Source organism: Aulonocara sp. 'chitande type north' Nkhata Bay, linkage group LG1 (genome assembly GCF_057382095.1).
Source record: "Aulonocara sp. 'chitande type north' Nkhata Bay isolate Kocher_YH1m ecotype deep benthic linkage group LG1, A_spYH_male_GT1.1, whole genome shotgun sequence".
Classification (NCBI taxonomy): Eukaryota; Metazoa; Chordata; class Actinopteri; order Cichliformes; family Cichlidae; genus Aulonocara; species Aulonocara sp. 'chitande type north' Nkhata Bay.
Window position 1 is genome coordinate 40,619,393 of NC_141344.1, and position 22,635 is coordinate 40,642,027.

The following is a 22,635-nucleotide window of genomic DNA, read 5'->3' on the forward strand; positions in this document are numbered from 1 at the left end:
TACATGTTGGATGGATATATGTTATGTAATATTTTCAAATGTAATTCTCTAACTTTGTTTGTAATACAAAATCTAAAAGGAACAAACCACGCTTTATCCCAGGTGATATTATCAAAAATAGCATTCCAAAAAAACTTCCCCCTTGGAGTTATTTTCTTCGCATTATACAAACATTCTCTAATATGTTTATTGGTGCATTTCTTGCTTAAGAAATCAATACCATTTATATAAAGAGTGTTAACGGATGCATGTGGTGTGTTCTGTTTTATGTAGCTTTTCATCAACTCAGTCAGTCCGCTGGGAACGGACTTTATTACAGAGCTAAAATCTTTAAATTTGATAGGGAATGTTTTTTCTGTAATAAAGTCATTGTAACTAAGTAGCTGGCCTTCAGAGTCAAATAAGTCTTTTAAATAGATTATATTTTTATCAATCCAATTCTGCAAATAGTGATTTGTTCCTCTTAGTAATACATTCGTTATTCCAGATAATAGATCTATGTGGAGAAAAGTTATGTGAATAACATAATTTCCAAGCCAACAATGCCTGTTGATAAAATGCAGACATTTTAACTGGTAACTTTGATATACTGTAACTACAAGACAATAGGAAGTGTAAACCTCCAACATTTCTAAAAATGTTATGTGGAATGAAATGCCATAATGATCCAGGAGATTTTAAGCATTCTTTTAGCCATTTCACCTTAAATGTATAGTTCAGGTCCATGAAGTCCAGAAGGCCAAAACCACCTTTGTCTTTAGGTCCACAAAGCAATGATTTTTTTAGATGCTGGTGCTTATTCTTCCATACAAAGTTAACAAATAAGTTATTAACATTTTTACATGTGGAATCATACACATTAAGGGAAAGGGCTGGATACACAAATCTGGAAACACCTTCAGCTTTAGTCAAAAGGATTCTACCAAAAATTGATAGGTCTCTCTGGAGCCATCAGTTCAGTATAGTTTTAGTTTTTCCATCCTGGGAGAAAAGTTGAGTTGTTGACGCTCTGTATCATTCTTACAGACATGAATACCAAGGTATCTAACACAGTTTTTGACAGGAATATTGTATAAGGATTTGACATTTGATTGGTACAAACATAAAATTTCACATTTAGATTTATTTAGTTTTAATCCAGAGGCAATTGAGAAATCATTTATTAATGAAACAGCATTTTCAATCTGATCTTTGTTTTTTTAAGGATAAAACGGTGTCATCTGCTAGTTGAGTCACTCTGATTTCTTTACCAAAAATAGATAAACCTTTATTGACTGGGCTATTTAAAATGTGTAATGAAAGTAGTTCAGCCACAATCAAAAATAAAAAGGGTGAAATTGGGCAACCCTGGTGAACAGATCTCATGACTGGAAATCTTTTAGTAGTATTTGGATATAGTATAACACAACTGTCAATATTTGTATAAAACATTTCGATAGTTGACACAAAGTTTGGACCAAAACCAAAGGTTTTGAGTGCTTTAAATACGAAATAATGTTCTACTGTATCGAAAGCTTTATAAAAATCAAGAAACACAATAAGGGAATCATCATCTATATTGTCAGAGTAGTCTAATAGGTCAAAAATAAGCCTTATGTTTGAACTGATATGGCGGTTGGTCATAAATCCGGTTTGCGTTTCAGCTATGATCTCATCCAGATTTTTCTTTAATCTTTTGGCATAGACCAATGAGATAATCTTATAATCTATGTTCAAAAGCGTGATAGGTCTCCAATTTTCTATAACAAGAAGATCTTTATCAGGTTTAGGAATTAAAGTTATAATACCCTGTTTCATGCTTGTGGACATTTCTTTTCCATAAAGGCATTCCTTAAACAATTCTAATAAAGGATCAACAATGATATCCCAGAACTGTAAATAAAATTCCACTGACAAACCATCATTACCTGGAGATTTGCCCTTTTTCATTGATCGAATTGCCTCTGAAATTTCTGATTTTGTTATGGGACGTTCACAATTAGTTTTAAAGTTTTCTGAGATAGTTGGTGCAAAGTTTTTAACTGACTCGATAAATCTATCACAATCATTGATATTACAATTTGATTTGTATATATCTTTGTAGAATGAACCAACATGTTTTGAGATATCTAAATAATTAGTGGTTATGTTATTATCAATCTTAAGAGCAGATATATTGTTTCTTCTTTGGTTTCGTTTCTCAAGAGCAAAAAAGTAACTAGAATTTCTTTCACCTAGTTCTAGCCATTTTGCTTTGGACCTTATAAAAGCCCCTTTAGCCATATTAATATATCCATTATCTATTTCTTCCTTTAGTCTTTTCAATTTAATTTCTTCATCATCTGATAGAGCATCTTTCTTCATTAATATGTTTAATTCATTCATAATACTGATTTCTTTAGTGTCATTTCTTTTTTTAATTTCTTTGCTTCGCCTTATTGCCGCTTTCCTTACCTTGAATTTGAAAAATTCCCATTTTAGTGTGTGATTCATATTGGTAAACCCCCGAATATCTGTTCTGCCGTTTTTTCCACTATACTACAAAATGTATCATCATTCAATAAATTATTATTTAGCTTCCAAAAACCACGTAGTTTACTTTGACTTTGTTTATTGCCAACTAAGAGAATTGTGATGAATTTGTGATCAGTTAATGGAGCAAAATCATGAGAAGATTCTGAAACAAAATGTAAACACGAAGAAGATATTAACCACAAATCAATTCTGGATTGTAGAGATCTATTTGCATTGCTCCAGGTAAACTCTTTTGTATCAGAGTTGAAGAATCTCCATACATCTATAACTGCAAGTTGTTCACAGAAAAATGCAGTGCTTTTAAATTTTGAGTGTTGAGATGTTCTTATTGGTACTCTATCTATAAGATCGTCTGGAGCATCATTATAATCTCCTCCAAGAATCATGTGGGCTCCCTTATATTTTGATTTAAAAAAAATCAAGTTTCTCAGATAATTGTATGCACATAGATTTGGCCTGAGTTGTGTTATTATGACTGTATAAATTACAGACTATAAAGGTGTTGTCCAATTTGAAAACCAGAATAATCCATCTGCCTTCATCTGAAGACAATGATTAAATAATATTACCTTTAAAGTTGTTAAGGAGAATGGCTACGCCTGCCGAATGTTGAGAGGCGTGGCAAAAATAACACTGATCACCCCACTGTGCTTTCCAGAATTTTACATCATTATCACTCGAATGAGTTTCTTGTAGAAAAATCAAATCAGCATTTTTCCGTCTACAGAAAATGAAAATTGACTTTCTTTTGGTACTGTCGCGAATACCTCTAACATTAAGGGATAGTATTTTTAAGGAACTGAAATGTAAGTCTGTCATAAGAGAAGAAGGGAATGAATAAAGTGAACTGGATGTCTGTAAAATTAACTAGAAATAAGATACTCTCAAACAGGAAAACTAAATGTTGAGTACCTAAGTAAAAGTCTTCAGACTCTATTTGTTTTTTCTTTTCCCCATTGAAGTGACCCAAATACTTAAGCAAATTAACATTTATACACCAATAAAAGTAGGATGTTTAACTACTCACGCTGTAAAACATAAGCAAGTCCAAACATAACCATAATAATGTTTGCCAAGTATTGGTACACCTAACTTGGAGGTATGAAAGTTTTATAGAAAATTTAAAGAGGATATTATTGGTTGTAAACATATTACCTAATGAACCTGAGGTATTTCAAGCAAAACAAAACAAACAAAAAAATACAATATACAAGTGCCTCCATCCATTCACTTCCGCTTCTCCTTTTCAGGGTCGCGGGGGGCGCTGGAGCCTATCCCAGCTGTCATAGGGCGAGAGGCGGGGTACACCCTGGACAGGTCGCCAGTCTGTCGCAGGGCTAACACACAGGGACAGACAACCATTCGCACTCACATTCACACCTAGTGGCAATTTTGGATTATCCAATTAACCTATCCCCACAAGCTGCATGTCTTTGGACGGTGGGAGGAAGCCGGAGTACCCGGAGAGAACCCACGCAAACACGGGGAGAACATGCAAACTCCACACAGAAAGACCCCGGCCTGATGGTGGAATTGAACTCAGGATCTTCTTGCTGTGCGGCAACAGTGCTAACCATCGTGCCACCGTGCTGCCTGGAGCATATACAAGTGCCTCAAATTATTAAATATTGAACAGTAACATTGGGAGCCTGAGGTAGTTGAAATACCTGTTAATGTTAGGTAACTTACAGAGTGAACTTAAAGTATTTCAGTCATCTTGCTGATCTTTTATCAGATGTCAGTCAATGGTCAACAGCGGACATACGTCACAAGAAGGTCAGAGGTCGAAGTTTATTGCTGACGTAGGAGCTTCGTGGTAGTTGGAAGATTCGCGGGAAATGTCTGAAAACAAGTCGGCTCTGACGTGAACGCGTACAACTTCAACCGGAGTTTGTAGTTTAACCTTTCAGACTTACCAGATAAAATATCAGTGTCTTCATATAACGTACGAAACGGAGAGAGTTTTAACGTTGGCTTGCTTAACTGAGGAACTCCACGCACACAGCATTGTCAACGACGCTAATCGGTTAGCTCAGCGGTAACAGCCTTTTAGCAACGATAACGGCTAAACCTGTTCTCCTAGGACGGCGGAAACAGCGGCGCACATACAACGGGCCCAGATAAATGCACATTAAACGGTGAGAACAATGGCAGAGAGGCCAGAAGACCTGAACCTTCCCAACGCGGTAATCACCCGCATCATCAAGGAAGCGGTGAGTGTGAACATCGAAACACGGTAGCAGTCACAATGTCGCGCGCGGTTGGTCTTTTTGTGTGTTTTATACACGCCGGGGATGGTTAAATACGCTAAACAAATACACGACGCAATTCTGGGAGGTCGCCGGTGACCCAGGTTAACTGTTTTTTTACGTTAACCGATTAGATTTGTTTACGTATTCCACTCTCCGTTTTTCAGATGTTCCGTTCGCTGTCTTTCTGTAACATAAATAACGTGGTGACATTTCCCTCACGACACCATCGATCAGCTCGCCGGTGTTCCAGATTATCTGGCGTCGCGAATTAACTGGTGACGGTCGAACAGACGTGTGGCAGACTTGCTTTTCAGGAGCCGCTACCGACAAACCAGCATTTGAGTACACACAAACTGCACGCTTTAGTTGTGAAGCGAAAACGCTGAAATCTGAGTAATAAAACGCACGAGGGAAACTATAACGAAGACGAGATTCTCCAGATCGTTTACTCTTGCTGTCTTATGAACAGCATCGGCGTGGTGACGTTTATTTGTTTGCTGTTTTCGCGGTCGCCTCGTGCACGAGAATATCACCAGGTAAACTCGCAACATTTTTAAATATCTTGTTGTTCACGAGCAACAGGACGGACTGTGTTTGAGGTAACCTCACAAATGCCACAGATGAACTATTTAGTGTTTATTTGCTGGGTTGTCGGTAGCGGCTCCTGAAAACAAAGTCTACCTCACCAGTTAATTCGCGACGCCAGATAATCTGGAACACCGGAAATCCTGTTCACCTGCTTAACAACACCTGCTGATTCAGAAAACACAACTACATTAACTGGTGAAATTTAATGCGGGCAGCTGCTGATCAATATACTATAACGCCCCACAGTATTCTGCACAAAATAAGCGAATGTAGCTTGTTTCCTCAGTGCAGCGCTGCTGCAGTTTGTGTGCCCCTTCAGAGTGACTCATGTGAGTTAAAAAAGCCAGATGAACACAGCACTGGGGTGAACCAAAGCGCCACACAATCCTGCAGGACATCCAATGTTTGATGTCGTCAAGGCAGCGTAATAAGAGCTGGGGATGGTCTGACCTAGGGGTGGGCGATATAAACAATATCGGCGACCGTGGCTCAGGGGGTTGGGAAGCGTATCTGTAACCGGAAGGTCGCCGGTTCGATCCCCGGGCTCTCTGTCCTGGTTGTTGTGTCCTTGGGCAAGACACTTTACCCTGCTGCCTACTGGTGTTGGCCAGAGGGGCCGATGGCGCGATATGGCAGCCTCGCTTCTGTCAGTCTGCCCCAGGGCAGCTGTGGCTACAACTGTAGCTGCCTCCACCAGTGTGTGAATGTGAGAGTGAATGAATAGTGGCATTGTAAAGCGCTTTGGGTGCCTTGAAAAGCGCTATATAAATCCAATCCATTATTATTAATACGAGGTTAGTCATTCATATACTGCTGCATGGGCTGGGCTGTACATCGTAAGGTTTTAAAAACTGAGCTTAAATAAATGATTAGCGGTAATAAAAGCCGAGGGAGGTCAACAGGGATCACTGACTGTTTTAGGAGCTTTTTGAGATCAAATAGAAGAAAATACAAAACATTAAACATGTTCACAACACAAAAGCCATATTAAACGCAGACTACTTTAGGCCCGGAAGTAGGATTCGTCGTGTCATCACTGAACAACCGGATAGTCAAAATCTCTATCGCAATAGGGCATGTTGATGATGTCATCAAGCTGCGCCTGTTTTGGTCAAAAGCATCGCAGCGGCTACAACCATTATCATCTGCAAAGAGATGAAGCACTTTTGAAATATGGGGAAAGCCAAAAACTGCGCTTCCTCCACTTCCGTAACATTTAACATTGATTCATTAATGTTGAATTGTCTCGCAGCTGCTCTGTTCCCATGTTGTTGCAGTATATTAATAACTAACCTCGTATTGTGGATGGATTATCTCAGCTGTTCTCCTGACTGAAGTTTGGCCCGTGTACAGCATCCTGCTATGCGATTGCATTTGTCCCTGACCACCAGAATCCCTCACGTTAACTTTTAATGAGTGGAAAAAAAGTTGGCGTTCATCCTCCAGCTTCACTGTGCTAATGTTATGCTAACATAGCTGTGTCACTAGCAATCCCATAGCACAACATTATATACCAGGTAGTCCAACTTCAGTAACCCTACAAACGTCACTGCTGTTTAGTTTTCTGTCTTCATTTATGTCAGAAGTGGTAGCAGAGCTGTACGTTTGAATTAGTTTAATTAGTCAGCAATGCTGATGATTTTATTAAAGATGAAAGAATTTAGACCGTTTTTAACTCTCAGTGTTCGTTTGACTTTGGGACCTGAAGGGACGGAGGTTTGGACCCAGATTACTTCGCGAAGCTCCTCACTACGGCAGCTGTAATGCTCTGACAATCCATCAAGCAGTGCGGCTTACCAAAGTTGTACTAAAACATTTTTTAACAGATTTCTGCAGCCAAAATCGGTTCGAGGTCAGTAAGCACAACCAGAATTCATACATAAGGCACACTCTAGATTTTTGAGAAAATTAAAGTTTTAGTGTGCCTTATAGTGTGGAAAATAATAAGTTATACAGAAGAAAAGAATATATCGCGATATATATCGTTACCGCAAATGCTTCAAATTATATCGCGATATGAATTTTAGGCCATATCGCCCAGCCCTAGTTTGACCCTGCTTTTTTTTCCAGAGTTCTAAACAGAGGCATTTTCAGAGTTCTTGTTAAAATCAAGATGGGCCTGCAACTGTAAGTAGACCACTTTCTCCAAAACTTTAGACAGGAAAGGAAGCTTTGAGATTGGCCTGTAATTGGACAGTTGGGTCCAGGTTATGTTTTTTAAGAAGAGGCTGAACTATAGCTTGTTTAAAGCATGATAGGACACAGCCCGTAGCAAGGGACGTATTAATTAATCTCAGGATAAAAGGCCCAACAGTATTAAACGTGTTTTTAAGCAAGCTTGGGGGGAGACAATCAGAGGGGCAGTGTGATGATCTTAGGTTACTAACTACCTCAGTCAAGTCATTAAGGGAGACTGGCTCAAACTGCTCTAAGACAGCTGGGCACATAGGAGAAAGACTAGGATCTGAGGTAGCAGTTGACGAGACAAGGGCCCTAATAGATAGACTCTTGTCGTAAAAAATGCTAAAAAAAATCATCACAAATACTTGGTGAAGAAATGACTCCAACATTATCACGTGAACTAAGAAAAAAGATTAAGGACATTAAAAAGTACCTGAGGCGTGTGACTGTTTACTGACACGAAGTTTGAGACAAACTGTGTCTTTGCAGTTTTTGATGGCACCAGATGTCATGGCACGCCGTCTCTCGGTTCTGCAACGTTTATGTTTTATGTTCTTAGTGGTGTCCCTGCTAGTTTTAAAAACCCACTCCCTGTTGGTATATGAGCGACAGACGCTGCTTAACCCTTTAAGACCTACCATAGAACCAAGTCCGCCAGAGCTTACTTTATATTTTTACATGTTGTAGTGCCATTTTTGGGAGCATTTCAAGTTGCTATACATCAATACAACTGTTATAGCCCATATTTTAATAATATGTATGCATTATGTCCATAGTAACTACATAAATTGCAAAAAAGTTGCAATAAACTACAAAAAAATTGAAAATCGTTTTTGTTTTTTTACATCATTTTGAGGTTTATTCCTCAAAACTTTAAATACAAAAAAGTTGCAAAAAACAGTTTACAACAACAGCAAATTTAGCTCTGGGAAGCGTGTTTGGGTCAGAAATTGGATGCGGTGGGTCCTTACCATCGGTGACCGTGGCTGTTTAGGACTTTATTTTGGCCTCAAACAGCGCTGCCTTCTTCCTATTTACCCGACGTCATCGGAGCACGCTCACCTGAGGCTGCTTTATTGGTCGCCATGCTGACGGGATACGAGGGGAGGTGGAGCAAATATGAACAACCTACAAATACTGCCTGCTGCCACGGATGGACAGAGAGTTAAATTAGCTCTCTTAAACTTCACACAATTTGTGTCTGGGCCAACATGCAAGGGCCACACTCTAGACCTTGTCTTGGGCTACGGGCTGAATGTATCAATGACTGAAAATTGTGTTTTACCTATTCTAGACCACTCCGCAATTTTACTTGATATTTTAATCCCTAAATCTCCAGCTTCTGAGAGGGGAAGATTGCCCCTCAGATCATCTCGTAATATTAGCCCCAAAACATTGCTTGGAGTTAAATTACATCTACCTGATGTGTTGGACCCTATTTTTACCCAGGAGTTATGTGTGGACACCTTGACTGCCAATCTTAATAATGCACTTCTTGAACTACTGGACTGTGTTGAAATGTTCAAAAAGGAACCCTAAGCCTTGGTTAAATGAGGAGCTCTTGAACTTGAGAAGAAATTGCAGAAAAGCCGAGCGTCACTGGAGATCTTCCAGACTAGAAGTATTTCTCCAGGCTTGGAAGGACTCATTGTCTTCTCTTCAATCAGCGATGTTGACAGCGAAAGCAAATTATTTCTCAAATCTCATCATGAGCCATAAACCTAACTCAAAACTCATTTTCAACAGTGTGCAAATTAAAGAGAGTAAGTCAACTCTCTGCTGTTCTAATTTGATAGCTTATGACTTTCTTACATTTTTCAGAGACAGGGCTGAAACACTTAGAAATCGTATTACTCACTCTAGGTGTTCATTAGACTACTCAGCTGCTTTGCCTGTTGGTGCTGATAAACTGTTCTCTGACTTCAAGGTTATTTCTCTGTCTGGATTAACTAAGGTTGTAAAAGCAGCTCGATGTACAACCTGTTCTTTGGATCCTCTACCAGCCTGGGTTATAAAGGAACTGTGGTCAGCATTAGGACCCTACATTCTGTTTCTTTTAAATACTTCATTGACGACTGGAGTCTTTCCTGAATGTTTTAAATCGGCTGTGGTAGTGCCAATCTTGAAAAAGCCTGGACTGGATGTTGACATGGTCGCAAACTATAGACCCATCTCACATCTGTCTTTTTTGTCTAAAATCTTTGAAAAAGTGGTTTTTAAGCAGCTCACTGAGCATCTGTCAACTAACAATCTGTTTGAACCATGTCAGTCTGCCTTTAGACCAAATCACTCCACAGAAACAGCTTTAGTCAAAGTGGTAAATGATCTGCTGGTTAATGCAGACAATGATCGCACTTCAGTTTTATTACTGCTGGATCTAAGTGCTGCGTTTGACACTGTGGATCACTGGATTTTATTGGATAGGCTTGAACATTTTATTGGAATTACAGGAAATGTTTTATCATGGCTGAGATCTTACCTGTCTGGGAGGTCTCAGACTGTTGCTTGAAAAATGATCTCTCAGAGACTTGTGCAGTGAGGCATGGGGTCCGTACTTGGACCATTGCTGTTTTCTATGTACCTGCTGCCTCTTGGTGTTCTTTTACGTTCTTTTAATGTAACCTTTCATTGTTACGCTGATGACCTGCAGCTTTATGTCCCTCTAACCATTGGAAATTGTGCTGAAGTCTCTAAACTAGAATGTTGTTTATCTGCAATTAAGGGCTGGTTATCGGATAATTTCTTGCTCCTAAATACTGATAAGACAGAGTTGATGGTCATTGGGCCACACAAATTTCAGCACTTGTCCCAAAATTTCATCTTGAAAATTGATGACAGTGCCATAAATTGCAGGAACAAGGTAAAAACTTGGGTGTGTGGTTCGATATGGTGCTCTCCTTTGAATCTCATGTAAAAGAGATAACAAAGACCGCCTTTTATCATTTGAGGAACATAGCCAGAATCAGACAAGTTTTGTCAAGCGACACTGCAGAGGTTCTTGTCCATGCATTTGTGTCTTCCCAACTCAGATATTTCCGTGACGCACACATACAGTCCGTGGGAAAGCGCCAAGTCTAGTGTGTGACCTTTTTCATGCATGGGACCAGTAACCCACTGGGTCAATTTAAAAGCGTCAATAATATTTAAAAAGTCCTTGACCAGAAGTTTAGAGTCACAGCAGACATGGATGTTAAAATCACCAAGGATTAAAAAACTGTCGAATTCAAGAACAATTCCAGCCATAAAATCTGAAAACTCTTTGATAAAATCCTTATTAAACTTGGGAGGACGATATATGAGGGCACACAAAGGCGCAGCAGAGCTCAGGTGTAACTCAAAGAGCTGGAGATCAAAACTAGAAAATGAATCGTGCTGTAATGTGTGATGGCAATGAAATCGAGCATTGAACAAGCCAACCCCCTACCAGAGGACCGAGGGAGGCTGAAAAATGAGCAATCAGGAGGAACCAGTTCCGAAAAAGCTACAGACTCACCGGGTTGAAGCCATGTTTCTGTCAGAAACAGAAAGTCCAGCTGTTGGGACTTTAGGAAGTCATTTAATACAAATGTCTTGTTTGCTAAAGATCTTACATTTAGTAGAGCCATTTGAAGGGTGTAGATTCTAACATCAGATGCTCCGGCTCGGTTAAGCGTGCAAAGATTTCTGTGGTCTACACCAGCGGTCCCCAACCCTTTTTGTGCCACGGACCGGTTTATGCCCGACATTATTTTCACGGACCGGCCTTTAAGGTGTCGCGGATAAATACAACAAAATAAAACCAGTACCGGTACTGGGAAAAAAAGATTTATTCATAACACACGTGAAAAGACCCAGGAAAACAGAGTTATTGATAAAAACGATAACAAAATAACGCTGAAAACCGACAAAAACCCTGAAAACCAGACATTTCACACCTGAGCCTCAAATCTCACGGCCCGGTACCAAACGACTCACGGACCGGTACCGGGCCGACGCCCGGGGTTTGGGGACCGCTGGTCTACACCACATCCACGGGTCCGAGGCCGCTTGGGGAAATAAAATGCTGACCGCACTAAGCTGGTCAGCATAATGATGCAATGTGTGCTAGGGCTGTTCGATATATATCGGATGACGATATAAAAACGTCTATTTCATTTTACGCTATCGTTTGATTCGTGGTGTTGCAAAATAAACTGTTTACAGCAATATTTTTTCATGGTTCTGATGGACACTGTAGTGGCTATATTCATTTCTTAAAGTTCTCTCTTTCTCTTATATTTAATATAACCACACTACTGACAGACAAGCGCTTGTTTTTATGCGTTGTGGTTAGCAACAACGACGGTAACAGCATCGGGTGTCCGCTTGTTTATGTTCCACATAAACCTTTCACAATAAAGCTCAAGATCCTGTTGAGACTTTTCAAAATAAACTGAATCACGTGAAAGAGCAGATTGTTTACGGATGAGAAGTAAAAAAGAGCCGCCAGGTGCTAAAAAATAAACCTTAGACTCAAACGTTAGAACAGGCTTTTCCCCGCAGCACGCCGTGTAATAAATACTCACAAAGAAAACGGCGGCAGTTACAACTTATGTCTAAAAATGTATCGTTTCATTCATCGGTTAAAACACTTGACTCCAGCTACATGACGCACAGCTGGAAACACTTCACGCAAGTCGAGCTGCCCGCGATTCACAGAATTTACAGAAAATGTTACATTTTTGTGATTTATATCGTTATCGGACGATAGATGTCTTATATCGGGATATGAGGTTTTGGTCATATCGCACAGCCCTAATTTATGCCCACAAATGGCATCGGGACCACCAGCTTTAACCCTCTGAAATTAGAGATGATTGACACTATGGAGCCTTGCTCTCAAAAACAGACATAGATGTAGTGCTGCCTGTGAAGCTGGATTTAAGACACAAGTGCTTAAAGTTTTTAGAACACATCAGCTTGTCATTACAGAACTTGACATTACTGGGTTGGTTGTTTGCAGCTAACAGACTTAAATTAGTTTATGTTAGCGATGTTGTTGTTTAGCTAGCTGCACTCACATGGGAAAATCCAGCTGTTAGGATTTGTAAAACGCATTATAAATGAGAACAGCGGAGAGCCCAGTCACCAGACAGACAATTTGGAGTCCAACACTTTAGGTTTTCCTCACTACGCTGTGTGTAAATCAGTCTCCAGCTTGTTGGTCCAGGGAACGACCTGTCACCCGATTCAGACAGGCTCTCCATGACACGGGCCCCATTTAAAGTGCTTTACACACCCAAACATTACAACTAACAGCTGGATTTTTGTGTTTCAGTGCAGTTGGAATAAAAACATAAAGCCACTTACTGCTTTCAAATTCAAATTCAAATTTTATTTGTCACACACACACAACCATACACAGTATGACATGGGGGTGAAATGCTTGTAGCTGTACAATGCCCGACCATTAAATGACAGAAGAAAAGTTTTACAATATTTACAATTTACTACAAAAATTTACAAATTAACTTAGGAATTTACAGTAAAGAATGTGCAAATAGCAGAAGAGATTATAAAGATAAGGATTATAAATTATAGGAATTATAGGATTATAGGAAATGTGTGGTGGTGCGTGTGGTGACGTGTGTGAGAGTCCAGTCTTATAGTGACGTGTTGGGAGAGTCCAGTCCTACACCTGGTTCAGGGCCCGAATAGCCTGGGGGAAGAAGCTCCTCCTCATTCTCTCTGTTTTGGCCTTAAGGGAGCGGAAGCGCTTCCCAGACCTCAACAGTGAGAAGAGTCCATTGTTGGGATGGGAGAGGTCCATCATAATCTTCCTAGCTTTGGACTTGCACCGCTTGGTGTAGATGGATTGAATGATGCGTTCTGCCGAGCGCACCACCCTTTGCAGATCTCGTCTGTCCTGCTTGGTGCTGTTCCCAAACCAGGTGCAGATGTTTGACGTCAGGACGCTCTCGATGGTGCAGGAGTAGAAGTTCTTGAGCACCTTCAGTGGCAGATGGAAGTCTCTAAGTCTTCCGAGGAAGAAGAGATGCTGACGGGCTTTCTTAACCAGGGTGTTGATGTGACAGGACCATGACAGGTCCTGAGTGATGTGGACACCCAGGTATCGGAAACTGTCCACTCTCTCCACTGGCGTGCCACTGATGATGAGGGGTTTGTAATTCCTCGCCTGCTTTGTAGTGAAGTCCACGATCAGCTCCTTAGTCTTGCTGATGTTTAGGAGGAGGTTATTCTCCTGGCACCAGGTCTCCAGGTTCCTAATCTCCTCCAGGTAGGCCGTCTCGATGTTGTCGGAGATCAGGCCCACAACAGCAGTGTCGTCAGCAAACTTGACAATGGAGGTGGTGTCGGATGTGGCAACACAGTCATAAGTGTACAGTGAGTACAGCAGGGGGCTTAAAACACAGCCCTGAGGCACTCCAGTGCTGAGTGAGATGGAGGGGGAGACTTGTTTCCCACCCTCACTGATTGGGGTCTGTCTGTGAGGAAGTTGAGGATCCACTGACACAGTGATGAGCTGAGTCCAAGATCCGTCAACTTGGTGAAAAGCTTAGAGGGAATTATTGTGTTGAATGCTGAACTGTAGTCCACGAACAGCATCCTAACATAATTCCCTCTGCCAGTGTCCAGGTGACTCAGGGATGTGTGGAGCAGGTGAGATATGGCATCGTCTGTGGAACGATTAGTCCGGTAAGCAAACTGAAGTGAGTCGATGGTGGGAGGAAGTGAAGAAGTGATGTGATCTCTCATCAGTCTTTCAAAACACTTCATCACAATTGAAGTCAGTGCTACTGGACGGTAGAGATGGCACGATACCACTTTTTTTATGTCCGATACCGATACCGATATCATAAATTTGGATATCTGCCGATACCGATATGAATCCGATATAGTGTTTTTTAATAAACAAAACTGTTTTTTAAATATCTTGCTGCATTTTGTATAAGTTCATACTCAAGTTTAAAACAACAACTACACTAAAGCTATTCTGTTATACCTGTATGCAAAAAAAATATTTCATAGTTCAGCAATACTGATCAATCTAATAAACTTAGACCTACACCATCCTCCCTATTCTGGTATTTTAAAGAGTACTTAGCATAAATATTAAGCAACCTAACTAATAGGGTTCCAACTCCCAGCAACAACAAAAATAAATAAATAAAAAATAGGGAACCACCCCTCACGCTCCACCTCATGATGCTTAATCGACGTAATCAACCTTAATTTGATGCAGTGTGAAAAAAAATGCACAGAAATCAATTATTTTTCAAGAAATATTAAATAGATTCAACATCTTTCTTCAACAAAATTGCAGACTGCACAGATGGTACCTTCCCAAAGTTAAAAGTACTATAGCTTACTAGGGTGTATATATATTAGACTTAATAGTCACTATATACAGTAATTGACTTCTATTCATTTTACATCAAATTAAAACTTTGGGTTTCAGATAATTATTTATTAAAAGCTCGACATTTTAAATGAGAATAAGAAAGAAAAGTATGTCTTTGTGCCCCCTTTTCCCTGTTAATGCCCTATCGGCCCCCCTGGCTAAACTTTGCTAGATCTGCCCCTGCACAGTTACCAGCCGTCAGCTACGTAGAAAAAGATCCTGGTGTAGAAATTAAATAAATTCTAACAACAGCTTATCAAGCTTAAACGTGCTGCTGTTGTTCAGCCGCCGGTTTCCTCTTTCTGGTGCAAACTGGGCCAAAAACAAACCAGAGAGACGGACTCGCGACAGAAAAGCCGATCAGCTGATCATTTAAGCAGTTTCACGATTGAAGTAGCAGCCGGAGAGCGAGAGGCAGTCGCTTGTTAAGCTTAACGCAGGAATGCTTTACAAACATTCAGAGATGGACTTACACACTTGCTTTACTTCTCTCGGGGATAACTTTGTCGGAGATGAAATGCCGGGTTGCTAGCGAAGCTCCACATGCTATCCAGACCACCGACAGGTCCCGCATGCCACAGCTGCTCTATCACGTGATGCATACTGCTCCGACGTGCTAACGTTCTGAGGTGAGTTACGGCGTGTTGCAAGTTTTGTGAGGTGCTTTCGTGATATTTAATGGATCGGATTACATTTTTTATTTTTCTCCGATATCCGATCCAGTAATTTAGGTCAGTATCGGACCGATACGTAATATCGGATCGGTCCATCTCTACTGGATGGTAGTCATTGTGGCAAGCGGGCTGTTGTTTCTTTGGAACAGGGACAATAATGGACTGTTTGAAGCACGTGGGAACCACAGCTTGGGCCAGGGAGAGGTTGAAGATCTCCGTGAACACCGGTGCTAGCTGGTCAGCGCAGGCTCTAAGGACCCGGCCAGGGATTGCATCTGGTCCTGCTGCCTTCCTGGTGTTCACCCTCCTGAAGGTGTTCCTCACGGCATGCTCTGTGATGACGAATGCATTTTCTTCACTGGTGCACTCCGAGCGCGCGCAGCCGTTTGTTGTTTTAATTGCTGCGGCGTCGAAGCGAGCATAAAACGTGTTCAGCTCATCAGCCAGTGAAGCATCTGCATTCATCATTGAAGAAGCTGGTCGTTTATAGTCCGCAGTCCTTTCCACAGGCTCCTAGAGTCGCACTGTCGTAGCTGTGACTCTAGTTTTTCCCCGTAGCTCCGCTTTGCCTTTCGGACCGCGCTGCGCACGTTGTAGGACGCAGCCTTGTATAGGTCCATATTACCGGAGACAAGCCCTTCATTGTAGGCAGCGGTGCGTGATCTCAGAGTGTCGCGGATGTTTTTATCCACCCACGGCTTCTGGTTGGGAAACGTTCGGATGATAGTTCTTTCTGCTGTGTCGTTCGCTAGTTTCCCGATAAATCCCACAACCGCTTCCGTAAACATGTTGATGTCATCAGAGCTGCGCCGAAACATGTCCCAGTCTGCGTCATCCAGTGCGTCCTGCAGCGCGGCTTAAGAGACAGTTGCTTGTTGGTAGTCTCTGCTTTACGGTCAAGATGAAAAGGAATACCAAACCCTGTCAGTTCCAGGTCCTTGCCCCAGTACACAAGTGTTCCTCATTTCATGTTTAAGTGAGTCAAGCTTATAGCTTGTTAAGCTTATAGCAGTCTCTAAGGTTTGTGTACCTGAGTTGCCTTCCAATTTCACCCATTCTCCCTCTTTTCCTACATGAAGATTTTCCGTACAGTCTGAGCTCTGGAGGAATATTCACCGGCTTGACTCAGCTGATAGACCATAGTGACAGGAGGAACCCTCATCTAAGAATGAGTTTACATGTTGGTCGTGGCCTGATATACAGTTCTGCTCAAAAGCAAGAGGAGATAAGACCACAAATAACCTCATTATCAGTAAACCGGCTGACCCGACCGATCATTTTTGGCAAATACTGGAAAGCACATCTGGTACCGGAATATTATAGAGGGATATAAATGTATATAGATTCCATCTCCACAATGAGTCCTAATGGCCACGTTTGCTATCATTACACCTTACTGTAACAAGCATAGCATATGTAAGCATATATGTCTCTGTGTATATTATCTCCTAACCTAATGGGCCAGTCTCAACAAAACTTTGTACACATACGCAGGTTATTGACATCTATATATGCTTTCTTTTTTTGAAAGCATTTATGATAAATTCCAGTTGTTTTGATTTTCATATTCATCATCACCTGTGAATGTAAGCTACATTACGTTCTGTTTTTGTTTGTTTGTTTTTATGTTCAATGGCGATCGCCCTTATGTAACTTCAGTCACCACTCGAAAAAGTAAAGCAGTCAGAAATGTGTTGCATTATCAATGCAGAGAAGCATGGATAAGAATTGCACAGTTCGAGACAGAACTGCAGTGGAACCCCGATTTACAAAATTAATTCGTTCCTTTCGTAAGTCGAAGCACCCATCGTGCCTTTTTGACTGATGCTGAACAATAGGCTAATTGCTAACTAGAACAACAATACGTCGTTCAAGTGCAACAGCGAAGCGCAAGTATGGAAGCCAAGGGATTGTCACATGATTCGGAAGGCATTGTAAGCTCAGCCAATCAAAGCCAGCGGATTTCCCGAGTAACGAAATCAGAGTCAAGTTACGAAGGCACTGAACATTGCCGTTCAGTGCCTTCGTACCTGTAACTTGAATTTTTTGTGAAACGGGGTATTCGTAAGTCGGGGTTCCACTGTACTTATAGAACTAGACTATCAATAATTATGATTGTGTTGTTGGAGAAAAGATAAATGATTATTGCAGGCTTAGCAGGTTATGCTGTGACTAAAAGGTTGTGAATTATTATGCTCTGCCTGACTCAGCTGGTTATGTTTATGGCGTTTCAAACAGGTGTTGCCAACAGGGAAGATGCCAAGTGCCCTCAGGTGGGCAAATTTTGTAACATCGACTCTTATAACCAGGTTAAATGATGTTGTTTCTTTATTGGCTGGTATTGATACTGATTGACCGATGTATCAGTCAGGCTCAATGTTGGACCTGATATTGAGTTTTGGTGAACAACCACCAAATATAAGTTCAACACTTGGAATCGTCTCCAGGTGCAGCTTCATTTGCTTGTTACTTCATGAAAAAATAATTTAATGCAATACTGGCCAACCCCTTATGGGCCTTTGTTGGCTGACTGTGTTTTCTGATAATGTGTATGTAGTGTACCCTTGAGATAACACTTCTGTAATGTTTATTTTCAACAGCTCCCAGATGGGGTGAATGTGTCGAAAGAAGCAAGAAGAGCCATATCCCAAGCAGCCAGTGTGTTTGTGTTATATGCCACCTCCTGGTAAGAACTAATAAATCCCATTTACATAATGTGACCACTATTTATTTATTTTAGCAACTATAATAGGGGCGGGCGATATTTCTAATATACTTGCTGTATCTCGAGTTTTTCCACGTATGATGGTTAAAATGGCTTAAACATAATCATCGAGTATAGGTTGCCATGGAAATATTAAGCTGTCTGCATTTAAGTCAGTTTTTATTTTCTCTCACATGCTGTGAATTCATCAATAACCCCCCTGCCCAACACTGAGCATGCGTGTTTATATATATTTATATAGAGAAAAATATGTCAAAGTACAGTAATTTGCAAAACATGCCGTAAAATTATTGGCGCAAAAGGTAGCAGTACCACGAAATTATTCTACCAGCTGAAAAGTCATCCACTGCAAAATTAAGACTGTTTTAAACTCGGCATGTGAACATCTCCCCACACACCAAAGACAACTTTAAACCCGCTGTCATATGAGCTACAACGCCTATCGGCAAGAAGCTGAGACTCTGAGGTTTCTGTGGACCACACATGCTGATATTTTCTTTAAAAGAACAAACAAACAAACAAAAAAACCTGACTTCACTGAGGCTTACACTGCAGCTCACCCCCTTTGCCCCCAGGGGGTGTTGGGGCTCAAGACATATCACGAAATATATCATGTTTTGCGGTATAGCCACACACACAAAAAAAATTGCGATGTTGCATTTTCCTCATATCGCCCAGCCCTAAATTATAATGACTCCGACATACATGCACATATATTTATTAGGGGTGCAACGATACACAAAATTCATGGTTCGGTTCGATACTTTGGTGTCATGGTTCGATATTTTTTCGATACAAAAAAAATGTTCATGCCTTTTTAATTTGTCATTTATTAAAATTATAAATATATATTTTAACTCAAAAGTAGTTTTTAAATTTAATGTTGCTGAAACAAAGTAATAAAAAAATCTATCTGATGGAGAAATCACTCATCTTTGGAAAAGAGAGTTTATTACAGAGAAATGGCTCTTTCCAAAATAAAAGCTACACTATACGCTTCTTCTGGGCTATATTCTCAGCAGCATATTAAACATACCAGGTCCCCATAAGGAGAATCCTGTGCTAACGGCTGTCTAAATGACTCTGGTAAAGTTTGTAGCATGCGTGCTTGTTGTTTTTGTCTGCTTCCACTTGTCTTTGCACTAGGATGATGTCGGAGTAAATGTGCAGTCATATTCGTTGTGTTCCCACTAGTGCTGTCAGCGTTAATCTCGTTGAAATGACATTAACGCGCCATAACGCGGCAAATCGTGCGTGGGGCTGGACGGTGAGACCAATTGAGCATTGCGTGGCACATCCAACATACTGTTTTACTTTAGTCCATGACGCGCTTATCTTCAGGGTCATACTTCACATGAAAACCAAAATAGTTCCAAACACCAGATCTGAATGAGGGTGGGGGAGGTTCAATTTGCCATGTTGCAACGAGCTTAGCTTCTGTCTTGCTAGCTTGCGCTGCGCTCAGCGGATCTGCGCTCGACAGTGCAGCCTAGGCGGAGTAGTCGAACGCAGATCCACTGAGCGCTCAACACAGACAGCATCGTCGGAAGAAAAGTTGATAAAATAAATTAAAAATTTTGTATTGTTTGATACACATGTGTACCGAACCGAAAGCACTGTATCGAACGGTTCAATATCGATACGAGTATCGTTGCACCCCTAATATATATATATATATATATATATATATATATATATATATATATTTTGTACTTTATTTATTCTAAATTCTGTTTTTAAATTTTTTTTTTTTATACATAGAATAAAAGTTTATCAAGAGTGCATGTAATTTTGTTGTGCTTTTGGCACGACAATAAAATCAATTTTTATTCTAATTTCCAGCACAGCAGCAAGCTAAGAATGCTATGATGTGAATGTTAATTCACAAACACTGAATCAAACAACTGCTTCAGTTTAAATGTTTTATTGTTTCCCCCCTGCTTTTTTTTTTTTTTCTTCTTCTTCTCCTCAGCGCAAATAATTTTGCTATGAAGGCCAAGCGAAAAACTCTGAATGCAGGAGACGTCTTGGCTGCAATGGAGGAGATGGAGTTCGAAAGGTTCCTGGAGCCCCTCAGAGAAGCTTTGGAAGGTGAAACTTTGAAAATACTCTCAGCTTTTAAAGATATTTTAATAAGTCCACAATAAGTTCAGTGACATCAGGACTTTTATTCATTTCCTTGTGAAGTTGTGAAAACAACACTAATGTTTGTATTAGGGATGTTTTTGTGACTAGTTTCTAAATGAGTGGGACAAAAAGTAAACTCGCCAGACTAAAACTGAGAGACGCTCAGATATCAAGTGAAATTTGAGAATGTTTAATGGAAAATGTCAAAAACTAATAACAGACAACTCTAAAGCTAATATACACTCTGATAGTAAGTTAACTTTAATATTTATTTATTGCCCCAAACTTTCTAAACAGAGGCATTTTAAACCATTTATCACATTCTTCAATAGTATATCATGCTTTTTAACAATGCAGCACCTCTCATTGTGCATTATCAACCTTACACATCCCCAGACAGACAACGAAGAAGGAAACACTTAAAACACACTGATGTTAAATTGCGACTAAGTAGTGTGGTGCATGCACTATAACTAATAGATGTAATCTCTCCAGCGTGTCCCGGGTCTACGCTGGGGCCGCCTCCTGGTAAGACATGCCCATCTGGAGCTTAGTGGGCTCCTTTCAATGTGGAGAAGTAGCAACTCTACCTTGAACCCCTAACCAATGAGTGAAATCCTCACCCTATTGCCCATCCACCTTTTGGAGAAAGCTAATTTCCTCATTAAACATTAAAATCACATGTTGACCCTTTTTAAAAAAAAAAAAAGTATTTATTTATTTTTTTTAGTCAGTATCATCAATTATGTCAACAAATCATCGCAGCCCTAAAGTAAAATATAATTAACTGCAAGTAACAGCAGGTGTTTTTCATTTGTCAACAGTGTATAAACAAGGACAGAAGGGAAAGAAGGTGTCTGAGCAGAAACGGAAAGATAAAGAGAAGAAGGTCGACACAGAGAATAATAAGAGCAGAGATGAGGAAGGAGAGGACGACGATGAGCGCATGGAAGAGGAGCCTGAGGTCGAGAATGAAGCCGAGGAGGAGGAAGAGGTGGAGAACTGATAACATTCTCCCCACAGAGAACTCCGTCACATACTCTGAGATAATTCCTGGCCAAATGGGATATGTGTGCGTGCAGCTCAGCGTCACCATGTATCAAATGATAATGAAATGTGAACTGAAAACGGGTGACTTCTAGCCTGAAAACATGCAACACAAAGCACAAAGAAGTCACCTGTCTAGATATGTCATGTGACCTCCAATTTTGGATAAAAGAATAACAGACAAAAAAAATGCACATTTGATTCTGCTCCCTGATGTGACAGTTTTTCTACATGACAATGAAGGGAATATGTCTGGTTTTCAGACAAAATAAAACGTTTAAAAGATGTCATCTTGTTCAAACGTCTCCCCAAAAAATGTATATTAAATTGCAATGAATAGAATTGAAAACTGTTACCTTTTATCTGTTAAGAATTGAAAAGATGAAATGAAATCACTGATTTCTTTGCATAGTCTCCTAAGCCAAAGTTCTGAAAGTAGAGTTGGAACACGTGTTATCATATAGGAACTTTAAGGCAGATTCTGGCAACATTTGGATTTAAATCTGCGAGATTGAAGTTGTCACTAATATTGGGTACAAAAATGCATGTTTACAGCTTATCCCACAACTACAGCTGAGGTGCATTGAGACAGTGAGCTGCTGTTGGGTTTTATACCTAGAGAAACTAGTTGTTTTGTTGTTTTTGAACCATTTATACTTTTGTAGACTTGTATACAAGTTGCTAAGATTTTTAATAAATTTGTATAAAAAGCATACTTGCAAGCTTTGTCTTGATAAAACCGGTACCTTGGGCTGCTTCTAAAAAAAGCAACGGTGGGGCTGTCTCTAACCAGGTAATGCATGTCCAAATGGTAAATAGTCTGGCTTTTGTATAGTGCTTTCCTGCTCTATGTGAGCACTGAAAGCACTTTATACAACTTGCCTTATTCTCCCACTCATACATGCATTTGTCCTCCTTTTTTCCAAGTAAGTGTTTTCTAGCGTTCACGCAAATTCGTACTCTGACGGATGCATCGGAGAGCAACTTGATACCTTGCACAAAGATGTTCAGTATGCAGACTGTGTGCGGTCAACCTTCCACCAACCCTCTGATTAGTAGATGACCTGCACTACCTTCTGAGCCTAAAGGATGTCAGCCACTAGCCACTTTTTAGCCCACAACATGGGCTAAAAATTGGACAATAGA

General features: G+C 40.4%; 1 protein-coding gene across 2 annotated transcripts; it reads left to right on the forward strand.

The window, feature by feature from the left end:
* The first annotated feature begins 4,033 nt into the window (after positions 1 to 4,033).
* Positions 4,034 to 22,202, forward strand: pole3 (polymerase (DNA directed), epsilon 3 (p17 subunit)). 2 transcript variants are annotated; one of them, XM_086296255.1, is made up of 4 exons: positions 4,034 to 4,727; positions 18,191 to 18,276; positions 20,288 to 20,406; positions 21,267 to 22,202. In XM_086296255.1, the coding sequence occupies exons 1-4, from the start codon at positions 4,662 to 4,664 to the stop codon at positions 21,446 to 21,448; spliced, it is 453 nt and encodes a 150-aa protein (XP_086152381.1). In that variant the 5' UTR covers positions 4,034 to 4,661; the 3' UTR covers positions 21,449 to 22,202. The 2 variants fall into 2 exon arrangements, with proteins under 2 accessions (XP_086152381.1, XP_086152373.1); XM_086296247.1 differs by lacking the exon at positions 4,034 to 4,727 and adding an exon at positions 17,655 to 17,863.
* Positions 22,203 to 22,635: the final 433 nt, after the last annotated feature.

Bases quoted from the DNA above. Each gene is read 5' to 3' on its own strand.
- pole3 (XM_086296247.1), top strand. From the start codon at position 17,783: ATGCTCTGCCTGACTCAGCTGGTTATGTTTATGGCGTTTCAAACAGGT. The intron at 18,277-20,287 runs GTAAGAACTAAT...TCTTCTCCTCAG, and splicing joins GTGTTATATGCCACCTCCTG to CGCAAATAATTTTGCTATGA. The intron at 20,407-21,266 runs GTGAAACTTTGA...ATTTGTCAACAG, and splicing joins CCTCAGAGAAGCTTTGGAAG to TGTATAAACAAGGACAGAAG.